Raw genomic sequence first — 24,329 nt, 5'->3', positions numbered from 1 at the left:
GGCTGGAGTACAAATCATAAAAGTAGGATGACATGATGGTGAAGATGATCCTTTCGCAAAGGAAGCCGCCGCGCCGCTCTCCGCCCGCAGCAGGCGGCCCTCTGCACATGCCCCGGGACCCGCGCGGCGGCGGCGGGCGGAGAGCGGCGTGGTCCTCCCGCCGGGGCGGGCGCTGGCTCGGCGGCCCCTCCCGCACGGCGCCGACGTCGGGCTGCTGGGAGTTGTGGTCCGCGCTGCCGAGCCGCCGCCGCCGGAGAGCCTCGCCGTGCCGGGAGCGCCGAGGGCGGCCGGGAGCGTCAGCGGGAAGCGCGGGCAGCAGCAGCAGCAGGTAGGTGGGCCGCTGGGCAGGTGGGCGCCGGAGAGCAGGCGCGTCTCCCTCCGTGGCCGCCTCGGCCGCGCCGGAGCCGGGCGCTCGGTCTGGGCGGCGGGCGCAGCCAGCAAGTCCGTCGCCTACCGCCTCCGCGAAGAGCGCGTGGCCCCGATCCCGCCCGCCGGGGGACGCGAGGGCGGCGCTCTGCACATGCTCGAAGGCGGCCCCTTTCGCGCCATCTCGGGCTGGCTGGGCCTCGGCAGGCGAGCGGCCGACCCGGCGGCTCTGCAAGCCAGAGAGCCCCGCGGAGCCAGTGCGGGGAGGACTCCCGGGCCGAGCCCTTGGCGCCCGAAGGAGCTGGGACGCCGGGTGCGCCGGGGAGGCTGCGGGGGCGTCTGGCTCGGCCGTGCGACTCACAGCCGAGCCCCTCCGGAGCACCTCTCCTTCAGGACCACACCGGCAGGGCAGGAAAGTACTCTGCACATGCTCTAGAAGCCCTCTTTAAACGTGTTCTGGGCTGGTCAGCCGTTGCAACTGAACCTGGACTTCCAGAGAATACGAACAGGGACTGGGGGAGGTGCTCGGAGTTGCTGCTCTCAAACCCCTCTGCTCATGCTCAGGAGTACTTCCTGGCATTCCAAGGCTCCACCGGACAAGAGAAGTGGGGAGGAGGACGGACCGCCAGGCGCCCCATCGCCTGCCCCCAAGTGCTCCAGGCAGCCCAGGCCCCCTGACTGGGATCCTCGGGCAATTGCTTTGGCTTGGATGCTCCCCCAGGCGATGGCTTTGGCTGCTCTCTAATGCTCTAGGAACCATCTGCTTCACCCCGGCTTATCATCCTGGGAGGTTTCCCTCCTTGGCTGCCAGGAGATTCCTTGAGAGCAGGGGAGGGCTCTCCCCCACCCCCAATATTCTTGCTTCAGAACAGTGTTGGCACACACACACCCTTACACCTCCTGTGCCTGGCACTTCCTGCTGCTTCTGCACCTCAGTCCTTACATAACAGCTTTTCCTGCCTAGGAGTTTCTCCACTTGCCACTTTGGAGTGTGCAGTACAAGTGCAGTTTGGAAATGGATCCTCTCCCCTCCTCTCTCCCCACCCTTTCCTGTTGCCCCCCATTCCAAAGTGACAAGGCTGTTCATGCAAACACGCTGGAAGCAGCCTGAGCAGGTCCTGGGCGTTTGCTTCCTGCATGGGAAATGCCATCATAAACTGGTTTGCTGCTGTGTCACAGTATTTGCTGCCTGCCCACCAATCCACTTCCATTTGCCATGTGGCAGTGCTGGCCCCTGGTTGGTGTCCACGTCTCCCAGAACCTTTCAGCACCAGTACCAGGCCTGGGCTCCAAGGTGGGCCAGCCGGAGGCAGGAAGGAAAGGGCTCTGGGTTTTGCCAGAGGACCCAACACTCAGGAGGCTGCAGAGATCTCAGCCTGAGCAGCAGGTGAGCCCAGCTCTGGCTCACTTTCCTTTGGGGCATCAGGGTTTGTTGTAGCATGGAGATGGAGACCAAGTTAATTAAATTTGGGCGGCGGGTGTCTCCCAGCAACGAGGAAGCTTTTTATTGCCTGCTTGGTTGGATTGGGTGAATTACCTTATTTCCTTGGGGTTCTTTCTGCAGCGCCCATGGGGTGCTGTGGGGCTCATTCTGGAACTTCAAGTGCCTGGAGCCAGGGTGTCCAGAACACAGTCAGGCAAGTAGTCTTTGGGGGTTCTCCAAAGTCTGAGGACCATCGTTTGGGGCTTGAGTTGAAGAAACGCTGTGGCGGTGGGCTCTCACGTCCTGCGTCTTGCTCTCATTGAGGCTGCTCCGAAAGCCCCCTGTTTAAATGGGACAGTGGAAGGGTAGCAGCAGAACAAGGGCCGGGTCTCTCCCTAAGGTGGTCTCTGCCAGCTGTGCCCTCTGCTCAGGACAGGGTCCTGGGTTGGGGGAGTCCTGGCCCGACCCCCTTTCTGGGGACTAAGGGACCACTGGACATTGCCTCTGGTCCTGGCTGGTTTGGAATTGAGAAGTTCTCTCCCAAAGTCTGTCTCTGCTTGTTTGCAGCACAAAACACTAGGGATCTTTCTGCCATCCCAGGTAAGCAGGAGCCGCCTTGCGAATCTGGTGGCCCTGAGCCTGAACGCTCTTTGAGGGGAGTCTGGCTTTGGGTAAGGAAAGCTCTGCTGCGCAAGGCAGCCTCCTTCTGCTGACGTTTCCCTGGCACCTGCACAGGCTGGATGGGTCCTCAGTCGGACCCAGCAAGGTAGTTCCACCAGGGGAGCAGGCCTTCCTTGCAGAGCAGAGTAAATGGAACCACTCTGGGAGGGGATGCTGTTTGCAGCAGCACTCCAGTAGGGGCACTACCTGCCAGCTGGCAGGCGGGTGACTCAGGTGCCAATTGCCACGTTTGTGGTGAGTGGGTGGGACGCATTGTCAAGGATGATTGACATGTGCGTGCGTGGGGGGGGGGGAGTGGGGAAGGTGCCTCCTGCCCCTGCTGAGAGGGTGGGAGGGCTGAGTCTGGCGCTGCTGATTCAAATCTAGAGAGATGGAGCACAGGGCAGGCAAGTGAAGCTGGCAGGGCTGCTGGACTCCAGAACCATCTCTGGGAGCTGCACAGAGGGAGGGAGGGAGGGAGGGAGGGGGAGGAAAGCCAGCCTTCAGGTCTGCCCTGTCCTGTTCCACCACCACCCCTGCCCCGCTCCTGGACCAGCTTGAGGCATCCAGTGATTGGGAGCAGTGCAGCTAGAGCACTCTGCTCACCTAGAGAGCCAGCGTGGTCTAGTGGTTAGAGTGTCAGGCTAGGGCCTGGGAGACCAGTGTTCAAATCCCCACTTGGCCAAGAAGCTCACTGGGTGACCTTGAGCCGCTCACAGTCTCGCTCAGCCTAGCCCAGCCCACAGGGTAGTTGTGAGGAGGAGTAGAACCCTGTGCACCACCTGGAGCTCCGTGGAGAGAAAGGTGGGATGCAGTAAATTTTTAAAAAATAAATAAATCAGCAGTAGCCAAACCCTGGTGGCAAAATGACATGGGAGATGTGAGGGTGGGTTGTTGTTATTTTAACCGAGTGATGGGGAAGAGGGGTATTGCTGCTTCTGGCGCCACATGGGAGCTCATCTCAGCTTTGTCTATGTGCCAGAAGGTGATGGCAGATCAGAAGAAAGGTGTGTCCATGCAGTGCAGTTGGCCTCCCTTGAAGACTCTGGCCTGCGTCCCACTTGAGGGGGGGTCACAATTCTGCACAAGGGCCAAGGTGGGAAGCCTCCAGGGGCCGTCCAGACTTTCCTGCCCTCCAACTGCCATCTTCCCCCAGAGTCACTGGCCATGCCAGCTGCTGGAAGTTGGAGCCTCACAGGGTTTGCAGAGCCCCGGACAGCCATCCTCCCTGCTTTTGGGAGTCCTCTACAACCTCCACACACAAGTGGAAAACAGACTGGACAGGCAATGGGGCTCAGATGCAAGAGGGACCTGTTTTCTCAAGGCTCCTTCCTGTTTTCTTGCAGATCCTTCAATGGGAACAGAAACTGGGACCTGGACCGGGTGCTTGTGGAGGGAGCATGCGCCCCCTGTGCATCCGTTTAACCTGGGCAACAAATGAAGGAGGCCCCAGAGACCAGAGCACTCTGTTGCGGGTGACAGCAGCTTTGCAGGAGTGAAGTTGTTCCACAGATCCCGGATCACATGGGGCTCCATGGCGCTCATTGGCTCGGAAGCGATGTGGGAGCATCTGTGGAAAGGCAGCGCCTGAGCTGAGCAGCTTCTCCACTGTGCCCCTGGCTGCTTGAATTCTGGAACCTGCCTTTCAGGATGGCTGCCCCTGAAGCTTTCCCAGGTCTACGGCCCTGACGCAGGAGCTGGCGAGCCGCCACAGATGCAGCCTGTCCCCCTCCGGGACCCCCTGGCACTGCTTGCCCACGACTGGCCTCTCCCCACTTGCCCCTGTCAGCCTGCGTGGTGCAGGTGCCTGTGGAGATCTCGAGAACTGACTCTCCCTTGCATGCGCTAGAACCCAGCGTGCCCATTCCGCAGCCCCAAGATGTCTCTGGAATGGCTGGCAGGATGGAGTGGGTCTCTGGACCGGCTGAGAGACTTGATCGCCAGTGGGATCCAGTCTGTGCGGGACTGCGACACCACCGCCCTGGGCACCGTGGCCTTCCTGCTGGCCATGTTTGTGTGGTACTGCTACCACGTTGGGCGGGAGCAGCCCCGGACGTACGCCCTGGGGAACTCTCTCCTGCAGGGGGTGGACACCAACGGCCTGCAGAATGGCTACACCCACTGCCACTCCCCGGAGTGCGTCCGCTGCGCCCACAGTGACGGTCTGAACCAGAAACTCTACCACAACCTGCAGGAGTACGCCAAGCGCTACTCATGGTCTGGGATGGGCCGCATCCGCAAGGGCATCCGCGAGCAGGGCCGCTACCTCAGCAGCCGCCCCTCCATCCAGAAGCCAGAGGTCTTCTTCCTGCCCGACCTGCCCACCATGCCCTACTTCCCCCGCGATGCCCAGAAGCACGACGTGGAGCTGCTGGAGCGCAACTTCCAGACCATCGCCTGTGAGTTTGAGGCCCTGTACAAGGCCTTCTCCAACTGCAGCTTGCCCCAGGGCTGGAAGGCCAACAGCACGCCCAGTGGCGAGTGGCTGACCTTCTACCTGGTCAACCAGGGCACCTGCGTGCCCCGGAACTGCCGCAAGTGCCCCCGGACCTATCGCCTGCTGGGCAGCCTGCGCACCTGCATTGGCAACAACGTTTTTGGGAATGCCTGCATCTCCGTCCTGACGCCGGGTGCCGTTATCGCGGAGCACTACGGACCAACCAACATCCGCATCCGCTGCCACCTGGGTAGGCACCTTCGGTTTACCTTCAGTTCTGGCCTCCTCCCTTTCAGGAGAGCCTCCCTTGACTGTGCCCTTAGCAGTCAGGGGCTCTGGGCACAGACGGAGCAACCGTCCTGGACGGAAGCACAGTAGCTTGGAGGGCAGCTCAGCCCCCTTACCTGCTGGGTGGCAAAGATTCTGGTGGGCAGCTCTGGGGAGCATCATGAAAGCGAGGCTGACCTGTGGCCCTCCATCTGTTGCTGGACTCCAGCTCCCAGCGCCCAGCCTGCCCAATGGTCAAGGAGGGCAGGAGTTGGGGTCTGCACCTGGAGAGGCCCCACAGCTACCCCATCCCTGCCTTGCTGTGGACTTTGCAGAAGTTGAGGCCTGAAAAGGAAGCTTTGCTACTCCTCCGGGGGAAATTTTCCCTTGAGGTGTGTGAGCCCTACACCTTACAGGTGCAAAGAGCACACACACCCCACTCCATACTTTGTAGGGTGGTGTGGTCCATGGATCTGTTCCTTAAAGGAGGGAGAAATTCCATAGGTCCTTTAAAACTGATGTGGGTTTCTTCCAGACGTCAAGGCCCTCTGCAAATTGTTCAGGGTGCAGAGTTCCTTTTCAAGTCTTGTTTCCCAAGCAATTGATGGGCACCCCCCTAAGAGTTAGAACAGCGGATTATGAAATGAGGAAACGCTGGGAATGCAAAGGGGGCCAAAAATCCACAGTAGTCTTGGGAATGGGCTCCCTCCGAAGGTGCTGGAGTCTCCTGCGCTGGAGATGGTGGCAGTGAGGTTGTGGGTGGCCATCTGCCAAGGAGTCTTTAGCTGTGATTCCTTCATTGGACCAGATGCCCCTTGGAGTCTACTACATCTCTACAATGTCAGGATTCTGTGCTTTCCTTTCCTTTTTTCCATGCAAAAGTCTGCACCCGACTGCATTTCCTGCCTTGCTTTCAAGTAGATAGCAAACGCAGCTCTCATTGTTTGCTGGGTGCAACTCGTGCTGCCAGGCTGGGCTGCTGCCATAGCAACCCCTGAGGCAGTCTTGCGTGCTTCCAGCCTGCCAGCCGGCCAATCTGAGACTGAAGCCTGGCAGATGCCTCCCTGCCTCCCATTAAAAGTGCCACAACGGCTGGTCTTGTTCAGCCAGGTAGGGCTGGCGTTAAGCGGGGTCAGTCTCGCAGGGAGCTTGGCCTGGCGACTGCAAAGTATTTGGGTCATGAGCATTTTTGAAAAAGGATTGGACATGTTTGTGAAGGACAGCTCTAGGGCTGTTGCCGTGCCAGCCTATTCAAAGCCTCCCTGTCCCGATGCCAGCCCAGGTGCCATAGAGGCAGAGCGGTGTAGTGGTTGGAGAGCTGGACTAGGTCCTGGGGGACACCAGGGTTTGAAACCCCCGTCAGCCACGAAACTCACTGGGTGACCTTAGGCCAGTGTAGCCTTCCTCACTGGGTTTTTGTGGGGATTAAATGAGCTGGAGAGTGCCATATAGGCCACATGAGCTCCTTGGAAGAAAAAAGGTGGCTAATAATAATAATAGCATAGGGGGATGATCATCTCCTTGGTGCCCCTCAAGACCTCTTCCTAGCGGAAAGAGTACGCTGGACCTGGTGGGCTCTGGATCCAGCCTGGCAAAGCAGCCCCTCTACAGCAAGCCCAGGACTGCAAAAGGTAGAGGGCAAGATTGTAAAATCCACCTGCCTTCAGGGAACAAGGGAACACAGGTGTTTTGGCTGGCTGGTGTTGGGCTGCTCCCATTGCCGTTCCTCCTTGGCTCTGCCCATCATGCATCTTCTTTCTTCCTGCAGGACTGAAGACCCCCAGCAATTGTGAACTTGTTGTGGGAGGGGAGCCCCAGTGCTGGGCGGAAGGGCGCTGCCTGCTCTTTGACGACTCTTTCCTGCACACGGCATTCCACGGTGGTAAGTCTGAAGCCCTGACACGCCCAGAGGCTGGAGTGTGCCCTGAGGTGTTTTCCCAAAGGGCTGATGGGGGAGGGGAGGGCTTTGCTGGAAACAGGTGTGTGTGTCCCCCTAGCTCCACGTGATTCCCAAGCGCTGAGAAGGAAAAACCCTCTCTCTGCCTGACTCCTTGCAAAGCTGCCTCAGTATGTCCCATGCAACTTCTGACCCTTGCAGTCGGCTTCTGCAGGTCTAAATGACATTTCAGGTTGTTGGAAAAGGTACTTGTGTGCATGAGCATGGGAGAAATATGGAGGAGGGCAGGGAGAGACACTTTCAAGTGTTTCTTCCCACCGCCTTGAGGGCTAGCAGCTTGATTTTTTAAAAGAATAAAGATAACACCAGGCCTGACCGCATGGTCCTGTGAAGCGCTCCCTAGTCCTGTTCCCTCTTGCATGCTGATTAACCATGGGGTGCACAGAATACTGGGGACTCTTTTCAGCAGAGCACAAAGGGGGCGCATCCTAACAGTGTTCTGACCAGAGCTGGGGAGGGGCTTTGTCCTGCAAGACCCAGAAAACACATCATGGTTCCAGCCGGCCTTAGTGGGGCTGCTGCTCCTGCCCCTCCACAGAGGGGGCATTCAATCATACATTCGCATCCATAGACGACCTCATTAAACTGCCACGGCTGGGAACTGTAGTTTGTGAAGGGGCTGAGAGTTGTCAAGAGGCCCTGCCAGAACTGTTTATGGTGGCATCGTAGTACCCTAAAGGTATGGTAGTAAGAGAGATGGGACCTGGCGACCAAACTCACCCGCTGAACTGCTTTCCCTTCCTTTTCTTCCTCCAGGTGCCCCCGAGGAAGGACCTCGGGCCGTATTCATGGTGGACCTCTGGCACCCAAATGTCGCTGCTGCCGAGCGCCAAGCCCTTGACTTCATCTTTGCTCCCGGACGATGACGCAGCTTCCTTGGGCGCAGCAGGCTGGAGGGCAGGCAGAGGGTGCCATGTGGGGTGGCCTTGAGCCCCTTCCCCAGTTGGCCTGCCTGTGCGAGGGTCTCACACAAACTAACTCCATGTGTAGCTCCTTTGCACCAGGTTTTTGGTCGTGGAAACTTCCACCTTACAGTTTTCTCTCTCCTATTCTTTGCTTTGGGGGGGGGGTGGAGGAGAGGCTCCCCAAGTCCTCCTTCCCACTCCCCACCTGCCCCCCTTTCTACTCTGTGGTTGGGCACCGTGCCACTGTAGTGTGTTAACGTTGCTGTGTTTTGCAGTGTCCTGACTTTAGAAGCTAACAACCCTGATGTTATTGATGAATGTAGCCATGTCAGTGTCACCTTGTCATCTTTAAAGACAAAAGCACCCCCCATTGGTCTAACTCAGAGGTGGGGGGGGGAGGGGGCTCTTCTTGCTGTAGCTTTTCATGGGGGCTTGGATGGCCTGGGGTCCATTCTTCCCCCTACCTGTAAGAAAACAGGCCCCCTCCAACATCTCTATGTGCAACAGGTGAGAGCAGAGGTAGGGGGGACAAACTCTGTCCTCCCCCAGCATAGAGCAGTGGTGTGGGACCCCCAGCCCCCCTCTCTCTCAAGCTTTGCATCAGCTTGCTTTGTGCCTTCTCCTTCCTTTTGGCCCCTGCTGCTTTCTGTCCTGGCCTTGAGCACTTGCTGCACATTCCTGCAAGGAAGAGGCGGATGCAGAGGTCGAGGGGGGTGGGTTGACCTCCTGGTAACTCCCCCCCCCCCCAGCTGCCAAGGGGAGGCTGAGCAGCCTGTCATGTATCTGGGAGGTGCAGAGTGGGGGCAGAAGAGGATTTATTTGATGCTCCCCTCCCAATCAGAGTGGCTGGAGGGAGACTTAAAGCGCAGTGTGTTACAGCTGGGGATATTTGTGCCGGCAAAAACCACAAAGGCTATCCAATAAAAAGAAGTTTTGCGTAAAGATGCAGTTGGTTTGTGGGAGGAGGCTGTGGAGCCCCTCCTAGCTGGAGTGGGCACAGAGGGTAGGCTGCCTTACGGTCTCCACCTCTCTTGCCCTTGGGGGCTGGGCTGTGCCTGGCACGACTCTCTTTTGTAGTTGCAGGAACCCCGGGAAGGAGGGGATCTGAATGGCAGCAGCCTCAAACACCTCCAAAAAGCGGTTGGGGGCACACGAATAGCTGGGTTCTTGCATTGCAGGCCCTTGGGATTCCTTCCAACGCTTTGCCCCCATAAGAGCTTACTGTCGGGAGGGAGGGCAGGACTGTGAATGCAGTCTCACAAGTGGTGCCTTTGAGCAGGCGTAGGGTGAACATGTGGGTCCAGGGTGGAGCATGACCCAAGGCTCCCTCTGCAAAGTGCTCCTTCCAGTCTCTCTCGGTGTGTGTGGGCAGCCTTCCCCACCCGCTGCCAGCTTGCTGCCATCTGTGAGCGCCAGCATACGGCGCTCACAGATGGCAGCAAGTGGCCCTTCTCTGCAGGCAGCAGCGCAGAAGCTGTTTTGGTTCCCTGCCTTTGTTGCTCTTGCAAACACCCCTTCCTGGCGCAAGGCCAAGCCACCCACAGCCCTGCTGCCTTCCCAGGGCCTGCGCTCTCGCGACTCGCCTTCTGGCAGGCGAGGGGGGCTGGGGTGCCAGTGGGGCAGGAACAAGAGGGGCTTTTCTGGGCGGCAACTTTATTGCTGTGCTGGGGTACTTACAGAGCAGAGGGTAGGAGCTCCGACCTTCTCAACACGCTCCCTCAAGGAAGGCAGCCAGTCGCTTTTCCTTCGCAAACATCTGCAACACGATCCAGGCACTTGATGCAAAGTGGAACTGGCTGAGAGCTGTGCACCTGTTCCCACTTGCCCTGAAGGAGCACAAAGGTGCCACCACCTCAGACGGCAGGGGGAGAGGAATGCATGGGCCCGCCGGTCCCCATCAGCACCATGTCCCTGTCTCCTCAAGCCCTGTCAGCCGTGGCGAGGGTGGGCCAGCATCACGAGGGGAGTGTGCGCTGCCATTGGCAGCAGGCCATCTTTGGCGGAGGAGTCGATGTGCCCGTGCGCAAGAGCCAGGCAGGCCCCAGGGAGGAGGCTGAAAGGCAGCCACTGAGCAGGTGGGGGGGTGCACATGGCAGGAGGCTTAGCTGCAGAGCAACAAAAATGTCTGGTCAGTTGCTGGGGGAGAAGCTCCAGGCCTCCCCCCATGGTTTCAGAGCTCATCTAAAGCATGAAACAGCATTCAATAGAAAGCAAAGTCAGAAACATCTGGAGGGCATCAAATTTGGAGAGGGGACAGTGGCCTGGTTTAGAAAAAGCCCTCCAATAAAAAGGGTTTTGAAGCTACACCCCACTAAGCTCCACAGGAAAATGAGCAGGGCAAGGAGCAAAGATCTTTCTAGGGAAGCTAGCTCTCCAAAGGCAGGCAAAAGTCCATAGACTGTCCGATGATGCGCTTTTGGGAGGGACGTGTTCCCTCAGAGGAGCTCTCCGGGGAAGCAGGGGAGCTATGATCTTGCCCCTTGGAGCAGGTAGCTGGGGGTGGGCATCCATGTACTCTCCCAGCTGGAACTGAGCCGGGGGGGGGGGGGGAGCTTCTTCCAGCCATACGGTGGGGCTCTGAAGTCCTGACAGCCCTCAACCCATTTCATGGAACCGAAACAACAAAGACTCTGGTAACACTGTAAGAAGTCCCAGAGGATCGCAGCCCATGCAAGGAGGAGCCTCCTGGGCCTCAGAGAAGGTTCACTCCATGCTTGAGCAGCTTCTGCTTCGCCTTGCTGGCCAGGCCAAAGGCGCTGTCGTGAGGGTTGGGCATTCCTGAGTTGCGCAGAGGGGAGGCCACCTGCTGGAAGTAGGTCTCCTGGACGGCACTCCGACACGCGTACACAGCAGTAGAGGCGTTCCTGTGGGGTGAGAAAGCCATGTTTCACAGGTGTGACCAGAAGGCAGGAGAGACGCAAGCTTGACCCCGTGCCGGTGCTTCTGCTGCTGCGAACAGGGATCAAGTCTAGAGAAGAGCCTGCTGGATCAGGCCAATGCCCGCCCCCCAGCCCAGCATCCCCATAGCAGCCAGCCAGATGCCTCTTTCTTGCAACAAGGATTCAAGCCCAGAGCCCTCTTCCCCAGCAACTGGGAGGCAGAAGCATTCCTCCTTCCAACTGGGAGGCAGAGCAGAGCCACAGTGTCGAGGAGCCATTGGCTGCCCTTTCCTCCACGAGAGAAACTTCTCTGTGAGGAAAGCCCAAATCTGCTGGGCCTTTTTAGTTTACAGGTGGTGGGAAGAGAGAGGAGATGTAGGTTCATGAGATCACATATGGTGTAGAGAAAAGGCAAAGAGGAAACTGGAAGCCAACAAGGTCATCTCTATTTTCTGGAACACACTTAAAGGACACTATTCAATTATAAGCAGATTTTCAGGGGAAACACAAAAGAGAACAGCTGTTTTTTGGTCAGCATTCTTTCAGGCAAGGAAGTTACACCTTGTCTGCTTCACTTGGAATCCCCATAGAAGCACTTTTATGCAGATTGTGTGAAGTAACTCTGCAGAGATAGACATGCGCCTGCATATGGAGACTGCTCAGTAAATGGCGGTTTTCTAGGGATCCCTCCGGCAAGGTGGAAGCTCAGTCCAAGGACAGGCAGCCGGCATCAGCCTTTCCCAACCTGGTGCTCTGCAGGGGATGCCAGCATGGCCAATGGTCAGGGGAAGCCCCACAACAGCCGGAAGGCAAAAGGCCTCTAAGTCTCATGAATTTCTCTGGCGATTTCCAAGAGAGCCTCAGCTGGCCTTCTTGAAAGCCAACGCAGGGTGTCGGGAGTGGCAGAGGCAAGCCTGGCCATGGCTTGGGCACATTAACAGCTGTGCTGAATGCAAGAGGAGGAGGGGCAGGGGGGTCCTCTTCAACAAGCAAATGAAAACCCCACTTTTTGCTGAAAATACACAAACATAATGAACTGAAGCCTCAAGGAGAGCTGAAAAAAGCGAGCAACTTGCTTGGTCAACGCAAGTGACGAACAAGCAGGGATTGGGCTGGTTAATGGGCATGGCTAATCTTTCAAAGCTTGCATTCTTTCCTTTCAGCATAAATGTATTTGTCCTAGTTAGACCAGGGTGTGGCTTTGGTGTGCTGTTATCATGCCTTCAGCTGAGAGGAAAGGGGGGGGGCATGAGCACATGTGCAGAGCAGCAGGTGATGAGGAATGGAAATAAGCGGCCAATGCAGCCTTGGCCCCTTGAGCCAGGAGGGAAGCTGCCTCGCTCTGCCTGCTGGAACGCCACCATCTGCTTGCCAGCGTCACGGCTTGCTTCCGCCTGAGTGATCAGGGCCCAACAGCAAAACCTCCTTCCTCCCTGGCCAGTTATAAGCCCTGCTGGCGCTCAGCCAACCAGCGGCTCTCACAGCCCCTGAGCAGCCGCCAGAGAAAGACGCTGCTTCTAAACCTTCCAAGGGCTGCTCCTTACTCTGAGGCCCAGATCCCATTCTGGCTCCAGAGACAACTGGCAGCTCCCTCTGCATGCCCACCTGCACCCCGGGCTTATTCCTGCCCTGCATGCTTATGAGGCTCGCAGGCAGGAGGAAAAGCCAGGTGGAGCTTTTTCAAAGGGAGCACTGTCTGTCATCTGCACGCACACAGGGGCCTCCCCACCTTACCTGACCATTATTTCTGAAGCCGTGGGCAGCTGGTGGAAATTGGCATGGATCAGGCTGGCTGCCCTCAGGAAGGAACGGTCTGCGGGGCTATTAGCAGGCAGGAAGTTGGCTGCAACATGAAGGAAGGAGGAGCCAGGGGTTAGAATCTCAGGACGACAGAGCTGGAAATCCAACCCTCAGCAATAATAATAATAATTTTTATTTATACCCCGCCCTCCCCGGCCAGAGCCGGGCTCAGGGCGGCTAACACTAGTAAAATTACAGTAAAAACATAATTGGGAATCAATTTAAAATACAGGTTAAAATGCAATTTAAAATGCAGCCGCGTTTTGAAAGTAGCCCATAGATAAAAACCATAAGGGGAGGGAAACATAAGGGTCAGACTTGAGTCCAAACCAAAGGCCAAGTGGAACAGCTCTGTCTTGCAGGCCCTGAGGAAAGATGTCAAGTCCCGCAGGGCCCTAGTCTCTTGTGACAGAGCATTCCACCAAGTCGGGGCCAGTACTGAAAAGGCCCTGGGCCCTAGTTGAGACCATTTTTGGACCTCCAAAATGTTGTCATTTGTGGACCTTAAGGTCCTCCACGGGGCATACTAGGGGAGGTGGTCCCGTAGGTACGTGGGTCCTAGGCCGCATAGGGCTAGGTGGACCACGATGCAATGTAGACCAGAAATGGGCTGAATAACAGCTTCCAGCATTTAGAGGTCTCCTGCCCCTGTCCCTTCCATACTGCCACGATAGCTGGAAGCCAAGAAGGACCTAAGAGTCCCTAAGAGCAGCTCGACGGCTCCTGGCCGCTGACTCCCACAGAGCAGGCTCTCTCTGAGGCTCCCCTGCCCCCTCAGCACTTACTGGCCAAAACCTTCTGCACGGCGTCATAGTGCGCAAAGCCGTAGGTGACCTTGGCTGCAGAGAGGCTGTCCTTTGGGAGGGTCTCCTTCAGGTGGACCTCCAGGCCGTTCAGGGAGGCTAGGCTGCTGTGATACTGCAGGCCAAGGGAGAAAATTAGCTGGAGAAGGCACCTGCCCTGCGCACAACAGTCCCACACCAGGCCAGGGCCAGCTCACACAGGACAGCGCTTGCTGAGCCGCGGCAGGGCCACACGGTTCCCCAGCCACGTGCCCATTGGCCTCGTCTCCCCAAAACATCCTCCTGCACACCCTTGGGATCAAGGCACAGCTTGTGGCTGCCAGGACCCTGCAGAGAACCTCCTAAGAAGGCTGACCTGGGAATCCCAGAGCAGAGCACACCCGACTGTACTTGGGCGTCTGGGGGCCAACACTCAATGACAGAAAGTCCCTGGGCTCCATCCCTTCTGGCCGCTCTACAGCATCACAGGGGTAGTGAAAGCACCTCTTCTGACCACACTCTTTCCATTTGAGCACAGCGATAAGAAAGCCATTTCAGGGGGAAGGGAGGCTCCTACTCTGGCTAAGGACTGCAGCTCAGAACATCCCCCTAGCATGCAAAAGCTCCCAGGGTCAATCCCTGGCAGCACCTCTGGGGCACGGCTGGGAATGTCCTGGCCTGAAATCCTGGCAAGCAGCTGACAGAGCAGTTGATACTGAGCTAGATGGTCCAGTGGTCTGACTAGGTGCAAGGCAGGTCCCCCGTTTCCTCCCTCTCCAGCTCCACACTAGTTTGGTGCAGGCTCCTCCCATCAGCCCTGCCAGAGAGCCATGGGAAATGGGACTTGCAATCCCTTGGCTTCTCCACCTCTTCCTCCCCAGGGATCCTGCAAGAGACAAGGGACCCCTGCTGGCAGGAAGGCCAGGGTGCAGGCTGCCACTCCCCAGAGGCCAAGCCAGTTTCCTTGGTGGCAACCAAGGCTCAAGGGGGGGACGGGGGTCCTTTGGCAGTAAGATGAACAAAGGAGTCTCTTACCACATCCTCAACAGAGGTTTTGGTGTGTGCAAAGTGCTCTTCAGCCAGGAGGGAGAGCACCAAGCCTCGAACATGGTGGACATACAAGACCATCCTTACTGAAGTGGTGCCACCTGACCCACCAGTTGCTCCAGCAGAAATCGGGCCATCTTTGCAGCTGCCTGGGCCTCCCTGGGACCTGAGAGAAAGAGAAAGAGGGAGACTTCTCTCTCTCTCCTGTAATTCTCCAACTAAGGATCCCCCAGTAAGAGTGGCTTGCAGAAGATTTGGGGACAGACCAAAGGAAGCCCTTCTTCACATTTATGGACAGGGAAAGCCCCCTTCTACTCCCTCTGCTCCTTCGCCAGATCCAAGGACTCCAGAGTGATTCCAGAGTCACCTACATGCTCCATTTGTAAAGGAATGGATGTGGAACAGCCCCACTCAGGGCTTCATCAGAGAGACAGGGTCTTCCTCCTCTGAATCTCTTTTCAACAGGGAAGCCCTCCAAGGGAGCTGAGGATGTGTGTGTTTGCTTTGTGCTATTTAGAGGTTTACTTACAATCAAGCAGTATAAACATTTTCTTAAATAAATAAGTTAGGACCTGCAGGGCAGCCCTAGTTTAGCAAGGAAAACTTAACTTGCAAAAAATACCCTGCCTTTACTCACAGCCCCAGTGATGGATACTGTTGGGGTTCAGGGGATTTGCAAAAACAGATGGAAGTGTGTTAAACACCAATGCTTCCCTGTCGGCTTCCCTGTCTGACAGATCACACATAGCAGATCCAGGGTGCAAAGGAGGAACATATGCAGAGTCTGAAAGGAGGAACCAAAGCCAGGGCTGGCGAGAGGCCCTTGGCGGGGCTGCTGCTCCTGTCTTACCTGATCATCCACTCCACAGGGAAGTCCCGGAGGGCAGCTGCTTCATCATCCAAAAGGTAAACGGGGGTGATCCGGACCCCTGGAGGTAAAGGGGGCTCTGCAAAAGGGGTTAGAGCGCTTCTTAGGGAAAGGAAGAACGAGTTTTGGGTAGACTGTTTGGACCTATAAAGCGCAGCCCCAGTACAAAGGGTACCTTCTGATAACCATGACATTGGAGCATCGAAGGGCTTGCACACAATTACATACTGAAAAAATGGATTCAATGATGAAATCAGGCAGATTCTATGGTAAGGCGGGTCAAAAGAGAGGGCGGGTTTATGGGAAAGCAGTTCTAGGGAATTATATCCTTGAATGCAGGTTATACGACAATATTAGGGGCTGTTATTTTGATCCTCTTTTAAAGCAAATGAAATTTGGGGTGCTAAAAGGAAGCTGGGTTTCCTGCTCAGGCCACTGTTGTCTCCTTGGCAGGAAAGGCTGCTCTGCATAGCAGGAAGGCATGTAGCCGCCACTGCTGCAAACTGCCCTGGAGAGTGGAAAACATGGGGGACGCATATTAAAAGAGTAAAGTGTATTATGAGACAAATGTTTTTAATATATTTTATGCTTTACTATGAATCTGTTTCAAATTTATAACTCCTAATCACTAATTTTACTAATTACTAATTTTAAGTAGTGAGCACTATTTTCTTTCTTTTTCAATGTAAGTTTATTTAAATTTTGTTTTCTGGCTTAAATTTTGTCACCTTCCTTTGTGCTGCTATGGTCCAAAGATTACTGCAATAAAAGTTATTCTGTTCTACAAAGTGATCATTTTGTCTGTCTCCAATATGAACCAGCCCAGACCCTGCACTCCTCTTCATCAGAGAAGCCTCACCAGGCGAGTGAAGGGTGACCAGGGCCTTTTCAGTGGTGGCCCCATTTATGAAATGCTCTTCCCAGGGAAACCTGCTTGGCGCCATCATCACCATCAGGCTTTAGGTGCCAGGCTAAGATGAGACCATTTATTTTACTCCGGCCTTCGGTAATTCAGTCGCCCCGTGAGGCACTGCTCATCTTTTAGCAGAGCTGGGTAGATGGTAACCCAATTAATATGTTACTGGGTGCACATTTAATGCATTTTTGCATTTATTGTTTTAAATTTTCTGAATTCAATTGTTTTATGCATGGTATTTTATCTTGTTGAGTCACTTTATTAATATTTATTTATATACAGTGATGCCTCACAAGACGAAAAGAATCCGTTCCGGGAGTCTTTTCGTCTTGCGGTTTTTTCGTCTTGCGAAGCAAGCCCATTGACGGAGTAGCGCTATTAGTGCTATTGGCTAAAAAAGGGCTAAAAACGGCTTTTTTAGGGGGGGGGGGGATTAGCGGTTTTGCTGCTAAAATGCTTTTAGCAGCTTAGCGATTCAGAATAAGGGGTTTTGGAGCAAAAAAAAAATCGATTTTTTTTCGTCATTTTTCGTCTTGCAAAGCAAGCCCATAGGGAAATTCGTCTTGCGAAGTGCCTCTGCAGACGGAAAACCCTTTCGTCTTGCGGGTTTTCTGTCTTGCGAGGCATTCGTCTTGCGGGGCACCACTGTACATATTTATAGACTATTTCATAAAATAACACTGTAAAAGCATACAAAAAGTTAAAAATGGACATCAAGTAGCCGTTGTGGAAATATGTGTTAATTGCTGGCATAAGCTTACCAGAATAGAAAAGTTTTCAGCAGGTGTTTAAAAGTGCTGAAATTCTAGTGGCAGAGAGTCTGGGCCAATGGCACTAAAGGATCCGTTTCTGGTTGCGATCCAGTGAGCCTTGCCAACTGGGGGAACAATCAACAATGCTCCTGCAGATGACATGCTTTCTTTTTTAAGCAGATCCCACAAAGAGTAGCAAGCTGTTCTCTCAGGGGCTGGAGAGCAAAGCTTCCTTGCTGTTCCATAGGATCATTTACCCACATAATGCAAAACAGCCTGCCAGGGAATGGAGTTGAGCTCACCTGAAATTCCTTTCTTGGGATCACTACCCTATGTTAAACAGCCTCCAGACTGTGTGAACAAGGCAGGGCCTTGTGAACCACAAACTCTGGGGAGAGGGGAGGGTGAGCAGCATGGAGGTCCGGGAGCCAGCCATGTGTCAAGACCTCCATGGAAGCGGAGGGGTGAGAATGCAAAGGTCTCCAGGACTGGGAAGAAGTGGGATGAGGGAAGCTCTCCGAGTAGCGCCAAGGAATCTGCAAGATGGGAGGAGGCACAATGCCTGCTGCCTAAAGATGCAGCCCTCTCCGACCCCCCCCCCCCACCTGAGCACCCTTTAGATGTAGGCCAGCCTCGGCAGGAGTCTGTTCTGCAATGGGTTGTAGGCATCAGAGCTCAGCCTCTGAGCATATGTGGAGCCCATTTCCCCCTTGCTGTGTTGTACCTCCAGCTTCTACACTCCTATACAGGCGGCAGGACAGAGGAAAGGGAACGAAGGCCCAGCACCCAGAGACGCAAGAGGGCTCCGTGCGGTCTCTCATGCAAGCAGTCCCTGGCAGACCCAGCCACCCACCAAGGCAGTCTCCCCCTCTGCCAGCCCAGCACGCCTCTCCCCTCCCTCCCGACACTTACCCTGAGTCTGCAGCACAGCCCCATTTCCCGCCTCGCACTGAAAGGGAAGGCAGAGAGTGGCACTGGGTGAGCTTGATAATAAAACAGCCAAGGCAGATGCCGGCAAGGGTTCCAGACTGGAGATAAGGACAGAAGAAAAGCCTGCTGGATCAGGCCAAAGGAGGCCCGTCTAGTTCTCAGAGTGGCCAGCCAGATGCCTGTGGCAAGCCGCAAACCAGGAAGCAGGACCTGAGCACAAGAGCAACTCCACCCTCCTGCGGCTTCCAGCAAATGGAATTCACCTCCAACTGTGCAGGCTGAGCACTGTGGCTGGGAGCCATTGATAGCCCTTTCCTCCTCCTCCTCCTCCTCCTCCTCCTCCATGAACTTGTCTCATTCTCTTTTAAAGCCATCCCAGTTGGTGGCCATTCCTGCCTCCTGATGGAGCAAATTCCACAATCCTGTATCTTCCAACATTCAGCTTCACTGAACGTCCACAAGTTCTAGTGCTATGAGAGAAAGAGGAGTTGACTTCATCCACTTTCTCCATACTAGGCATCATTTTATAAACTTCTGTCAGGTCACCTCTTCCTCGCCTTTTCTCTAAACGAAAAAGTCCCAAACGTGGCAACTTTTCCTCAGTGGGGGTTCCTTCGCCACCCTTTTCTAAACCTCCTCCAACTCCACAATATCGTTTTTGAGGGGAGGCGATCAAAACTGCACAGTCCTTCAAATGTGGCTGCACCATAGATTGGGGTGATGGCATTACATTGGCAGTTTTATTCTCAATTCCTTTTGTAAGATTTTTACTTAGAAAGTGTCTTCTGCTTCCGGGAAGAGTTTGGAGCTGTGGTTGCCTCGAGAGAAAACCTGGACATTTGAGGCAGGTGGTGGGTAAGGAGTGGCCATGAGAGGTTAGAAAGATCTAGTGAAGCCTTTTTAGACTTTCTTCAGCAATCATGAGAACCAGAAACCTGACTTTTAACATTAGCTTTCAGATTCCACCCTTGTACAGTAAGGAACCCATGCAACATGTTTTTCGCAGGTGCTGCGCCAGCACCGAACCACCCTTCTCCCTCCCTTGGCTGAGCTGAAGCTCACCTCTGAGGCTACGTCCACCTCCTGCAGCAGAACTCGGGCAGTGAGGTCTGGCGGCAGCTGAGTGCTGACAACCCTGGGCGGGGATGGGGAAAGGAGAGATGGCAAGTATTAACACGAATGTCCCACTGGTTTCCTGAGGTTGGATGCTGTGTTCCCTCCTGGCTCTCAGCTGAGCACGGTGACCTAGGGAGAGCTGCAAATGCTGCTCAGAAACATTCAGACAGTCGTGGCTTGATTTACCCGGAGTGGGCTGTGTGGCCCAATCCTTCCCAGGGTCCAGCCACAAGACAGATCCCTGCATGCAGGGCAAGTCCTTTGGTCACCCTGTCAATCTCACCATCTGGGAGGAACAAGGGGTGAGTCTATAGAAGCAGACATAGGAAATAGTGGGTGAAAATGTGGATTATGGCCTCTGTGGACAAATGTGAGGACAGTACAGAGCAAGTAGCAGGGCTGAACGACATGTGCACCAAACACACTTGCTCTGGAGTGCAGGAGGCTGCCTTAGACAAAGTCAGACTATTTGTGTTCACCTTCCTCAGTACTGTCTACACTGGCTGGCAGTGGCTTTCAAGGGTTCTAGGCAAGGAGGGTCTCTCTCCCAGCAGGTGCTATTGGGGATGCAAAGCAGGTGCTCCAGCACTGAGCTACAGTCCTTCTCTTAAAAGCCAAGCTTCCAGTCCTCAGCTTTCTGAAAGGGCTCATTTAACCTGGAGCAAGTCAGGTCCGTAGTCCATTCAGCTGTGCACTGTCTTTTCCAGCCCACCAGATGCCAATAGGGACTGAACTGGGGACCTTCTACATGCAGAGCAGGTGCTCCAGCACTGAGCTACACCAGCCTTTCTCCAATGGGGAGAGTGCAGGAGAGTCCACACAACAAGTCATGATACTCACAGCCCCTGGTAAGAAATGCATCCCGCCCGGACATGGAGGGTGCGCTGGCAGGTCTGCAGGATGAGAGCCGCTTTCAGCAGGAGCAAAGGCTCCACCTGGAGAGAGGAGCACAAAGGAGGCTGTCAGGGCTTCCTGACACCCTGTGGGGAGGGGAGGGGAGGGGAGGGGAGAAGCCCCAAAGAAGCAGCAAGGTCTGCAGGGAGTTACTTTGGTTTTGTCCAAGGCCCAGAGGGAGTTGAAGATCCGGTGTAGGTCAGTGGTGTTTTGCTGCAGGTGCTCCACGTAGCGATCCCATGCCTGGTCCAGCTCCTCCTGGGCACGTTCCTGGGAAAGGACACAAGAGGCCATGTCAGTGGAGAGTTTATCCCTGGTGGGCGAGTTACAGGCTGCTTGTGGGCTGCAGGAAACTGTCCAACAGAAGCCAGGGCAGCAAAACGGAAGAGACGAGGTCCCTAAGATTCCAGAGGACTCAAGATTTCAGTCCGGGACATCAGGACTCTGTTCTGGAGGACAAATAAAAGGAGCAGTCAAGGTGGAAATGTGCCCAGGCCCTTGCAAAGGGCTTTCCCCCCACGGCCAGCCTCTGAGCATCTTGAATTTGGGGGGTAGGAAGGAGAGGTGGGTCTGGATTGCCTTGAGAGACCCACATAACTTTCAAGTCACACAAAAGCCTTTGCTTAGAGAAGCCCACCTGTGAGGGAAGGGTGCAGCAGGCTGCAGAAGCCCCTCTGCAGGGCAAGGAGGCTGCAGAGAACAGGCCAGCCTGAAGGCCAGCCAAGGCAAGACTAAGAGGTGTGGCTCAAGGCTGATGTGAGGGTCAGAACACAACAGGAAACAGGAGGGAAATGGCTGGGAGTCAAGGCAGCATCTGCTCAGCAAGGCCCCGCCGCCCCCTTGGACCAGCAATCACCATGTAAGCCTGGCGAACAGGCCCATTGTAGAAGCAGAAGAGTCCCATCAGCTGCTCCAGGAACCGCCTGCAGCTGATGTCAGGGAGGTCAGTAGTGCAGCCCAGCACCTGCAGCAAAGAGGAGGGAGGGAGACTCTTGGTGAGTCCCATGGAACCAAGGCAAGCCAGGCCTATCTAATCAGGGCACTCAGATCCCCCATGACAGCCAAGAACATCCCTCTGAGAAGCCCACAAGCAAGGTGGGAGGGCAATCGGTGGCCCTCAGGAGGAAGGCTGCCTCTGAACATGGGCCTTCCATTCAGCTATCCGAGCAAAGTTCTCCCAATGTTAGATAGAGGAGCACGAGAACAGAGCTGGAGAATCACCTGGATGAACATGTTGCTTACATCCCAGAAGCTCCAAGAAGCCCAGAAGCAGGGATGGCAGGCCAGTGCCCTCTCCCATGTCTGCTCCTGGCAACTGGCACTCCAAAGTAGGCTGCCTCTGTTCCATTCAGCTAGCATGGCTAGCAGCTTCTTCCCATATAAACGGTTGCCATCATGCAGCCTGCCTGCACACCCACACCCATCTTTGAAGATTTCAGCAACGCCAGCTTTATTCCTTCCTCGGGCTTTATTCCCGCTCCCAGAAGAGCAACAACAACCTGTGTCGCCTTGCACTGACTCACCCAGATGTAGCTTCCATCCACTTTCACAGAGAGCTTGAGCTTCCTCAACCGTATGAGGCCAGGTGGAGAGCCCGAAATCTCCTCCATGCAGTGAACCACACCAGCTATCTGCCCACACAGAAGCTCTTGATGGTCCAGAGGAGTCTGAGAGATGTGGGGAATGAAGAGCCACAAAATGGTTATGCTATGGTTTAGCCTTGTCACATCCCAGGCTATGGAGATCTGCCGAGCTTGGAGCATGAACGGCCAAAACCACCACAGAGTGACAAAAGATTGCATCAGAACAGAGCTCTACCCCCGATATTACTAGGTCCCTGCCCCAAGGAGCAAATAGTACAATGTCTGCCAGCACAGAGGGATGGAGGAGAGGGCTACGGGGCCAACTGAGAACAAATAAAATTCTCCGCATGCAGATTTTGTGGGGAAATAAGCTAGCCCTACCTGACGGGGGTTGAAATAGCAGATCCCAGCCTGTGTAGGATCTCCTTCTTCCTTCACCTTTGAGCCGTCATAGAGGAAAAAGCAGTTCCACCTGGAAAACATCAGTGCCATGGCGTTCAGGATGCATCATCTCATGGGAGCAGTCAATATTCTCCAGAGGGCAACCTAGTTTTTCCCCAGGCAAGGGGGATCCGTATATGGTGATGTGGGGAAGCTATACAGTGGCTTGGGTTAAGTACTTAATTTGTTCCGGAGGTCCGTTCTTAACCTGAAACTGTTCTTAACCTGATGCACCACTTTAGCTAATGGGGCCTCCTGCTGCTGCCGCACCGCCAGAGCACGATTTCTGTTCTCATCCTAAAGCAAAGTTCTTAACCTGAAGCACTATTTCTGGGTTAGCGGAGTCTGTAACCTGAAGCATAACCAGAAGCATATGTAACCCGAGGTACCACTGTACTCCTTAATTTTTGAAGGCATGTTTAGAAGGGAAGAGATTCAAAGTACAGCTACTGACTTTCCAGGTGACCTTGACGCTTCTTAAGAGAAAGGTTTCAAGTGTGTCAGAGACTCTTCACTTCCCTGCTCCTTGCATCTCAAAGGAACACACAGGGGCTGAAGAAGGCTAAAAGAAGCTGCCACAGAAACGAAGGAAGGGCACTGCCCCAGTACGAAGCAAATGAAACCAACCAGCCCACCCTTATTTAAATAAGAACATAACCCAAGAGCCATGCAGTCCAGCATCCTGTTTCTTACAGTGGCTGGCCAAATGCCCCTGGGAAACCCACAAGAAGGACAGGAGAGCAGTAGAGTCATCTCCTGCTGCCATTCCCTGCCGACATGTATGCAGGGGTATGTTCCCTCTGCTGTCAGAGATAACAAAGAATCACTGCAGCAAGTAGCTGCAAATAGCCTTCTCCTCCACGAATTTGATATTGGAGGCCATCACATCTTGTGGTAGCACACTCCACAGTTTAAGGATGCACTGTGTAAAGAAACACAGGAATTGTGTCCTTCTTGAAACTCTCACTCTCATTTGCTCAACGTTGGAGTTTCAATTGTTTGTTTGTTTGTTTTTTAAAGAGAAAGATTGTAGGAAGCAGCCCCTAGGATGCTGTAATGGTACTTACCAGGCCCTGGAGGTTGGATCAGACTGCACACAGTCCGCCATTTAACTCAGATTCTCTTCACCACATCTCATTATCTTCACAAAGAGCTTCTCATCAGAAAAAGGTAGAAGAGGACTAGATTCATATTCCAGACAGTGGTTGATTGCTCCAAGAACCCATCACATACTTAGGTCCTGAGTGGGTTCTGAATAGGGATGGCCAAATCTCCCCAAAGGGTGGCTGGGGGGGGGGGGGCTTTCTTACAGATGCTGATGCCAACAGGTCCCCCTCAGCCTCATTTTCATGCCAAGCACATTCACCAAATATGGATGCTCAGTCAGACAGGACAAGAGAAACAACAGAGACCTTATTTAGCATCTCAGCAGCCATTTGGATGCCAGTTTGGGGACTGAAGATCGTTTTAGCTGAAGCTTCCAAACCAAGATTCTTTGAAGCTCTCTCTCTCTCTGTGTGTGTGTGTGTGTGTGTGTGTGTGGAATGTCTTGTGATTCCTGCTCCAGGCGTGGCTTCCTTCACTCTAAAATTAAGAACTGGATTAACGTATGAAGTCGGCTGCCCAAGTCATGTGACCCACAGCAGCTGATAAGTGCCCAGCATCCAATTTTAACAAGAGAGCCAGGATGGTGCAGTGCAGAAGGGGGTCAGAGTAGGACTTAGGCAAGGGTGGCTTAAAGATCCGACGAGGATAGCCTACCTCGCAGGTTTGTTGTGAGGTCCTGCCCCTTGAACAGGGCACTGTGTCTTGAAGGAAGGGCAAGATTTTGAAAAGGAAACGAGAAGAAACCCAGCCAAGAAACTGCTTGCGTGTAGTGGCCGCGCCCCAATTCCACTGGTGAGCCCAGGGAGCCCAACTCTCCACCGGGGCTCGGGCTCTTTCGGCGAGGCGCCTCTGCAGCCTGACCCGAGGTGGGGAAAAGGACAGGAACGAGGCTCCCCAGGCCGTGGGGGAGGGAGCGAGGCCCCTCTGCTCTCGGGCTCCCTCTCCGGGCCGACCCCTCGGGCTAAAGTCCGGCGAGGAGAGGGCGGCGTGTGAGGCGGCAGAACGCAGAAGCCCCCCCACCCCGCGGGGAAAGAGGCGCTCTGTCCATGCTCAGAGGCCAGGCCTGCCCACTTCCCGAACCTGAGAGACAGAGAGAAGCCGCCAAGGGGCCCCGGCCTCTTCCGGGTTCCACCGCCACGCGCTCAACGGTCACATGACCGGCCCGGCCCGCACGTGACGCGCAGAGAAGGGGGCGAACC

General features: G+C 54.9%; 2 protein-coding genes across 9 annotated transcripts; one reads left to right on the top strand and one right to left on the bottom strand.

Moving 5' to 3' along the window:
- Positions 1-138: 138 nt before the first annotated feature.
- On the top strand, positions 139-8,957 carry ASPHD2 (aspartate beta-hydroxylase domain containing 2). 4 transcript variants are annotated; one of them, XM_083419084.1, is made up of 4 exons: positions 139-328; positions 3,796-5,136; positions 6,922-7,035; positions 7,867-8,957. In XM_083419084.1, exons 2-4 carry the CDS (start codon positions 4,329-4,331, stop codon positions 7,974-7,976), a joined length of 1,032 nt encoding a protein of 343 aa, XP_083275210.1. In that variant the 5' UTR covers positions 139-328; positions 3,796-4,328; the 3' UTR covers positions 7,977-8,957. The 4 variants fall into 4 exon arrangements, with proteins under 4 accessions (XP_083275210.1, XP_083275211.1, XP_083275213.1 ...); XM_083419085.1 differs by lacking the exon at positions 139-328 and adding an exon at positions 530-1,753; XM_083419087.1 differs by lacking the exon at positions 139-328 and adding an exon at positions 1,820-1,894.
- Positions 8,958-9,651: 694 nt separating this feature from the next.
- On the bottom strand, positions 9,652-24,317 carry HPS4 (HPS4 biogenesis of lysosomal organelles complex 3 subunit 2). 5 transcript variants are annotated; one of them, XM_083419073.1, is made up of 14 exons: positions 23,785-24,317; positions 23,091-23,607; positions 21,964-22,054; positions 21,523-21,666; positions 20,856-20,963; positions 20,153-20,269; positions 19,946-20,040; positions 19,052-19,124; positions 17,972-18,008; positions 15,374-15,470; positions 14,512-14,689; positions 13,480-13,612; positions 12,629-12,737; positions 9,652-10,879 (listed from the first exon to the last, which is right to left on the bottom strand). In XM_083419073.1, exons 2-14 carry the CDS (start codon positions 23,129-23,131, stop codon positions 10,708-10,710), a joined length of 1,395 nt encoding a protein of 464 aa, XP_083275199.1. In that variant the 5' UTR covers positions 23,132-23,607; positions 23,785-24,317; the 3' UTR covers positions 9,652-10,707. The 5 variants fall into 5 exon arrangements, with proteins under 5 accessions (XP_083275199.1, XP_083275200.1, XP_083275198.1 ...); XM_083419074.1 differs by having other exon boundaries at positions 14,611-14,689; positions 23,785-24,296; XM_083419072.1 differs by having other exon boundaries at positions 23,091-23,943; positions 23,976-24,289.
- Positions 24,318-24,329: the final 12 nt, after the last annotated feature.

This window comes from Podarcis tiliguerta (assembly GCF_965153285.1).
Source record: "Podarcis tiliguerta genome assembly, chromosome: 16".
NCBI lineage: Eukaryota > Metazoa > Chordata > Lepidosauria > Squamata > Lacertidae > Podarcis > Podarcis tiliguerta.
This window is presented reverse-complemented; position numbering and strand designations above follow the sequence as displayed.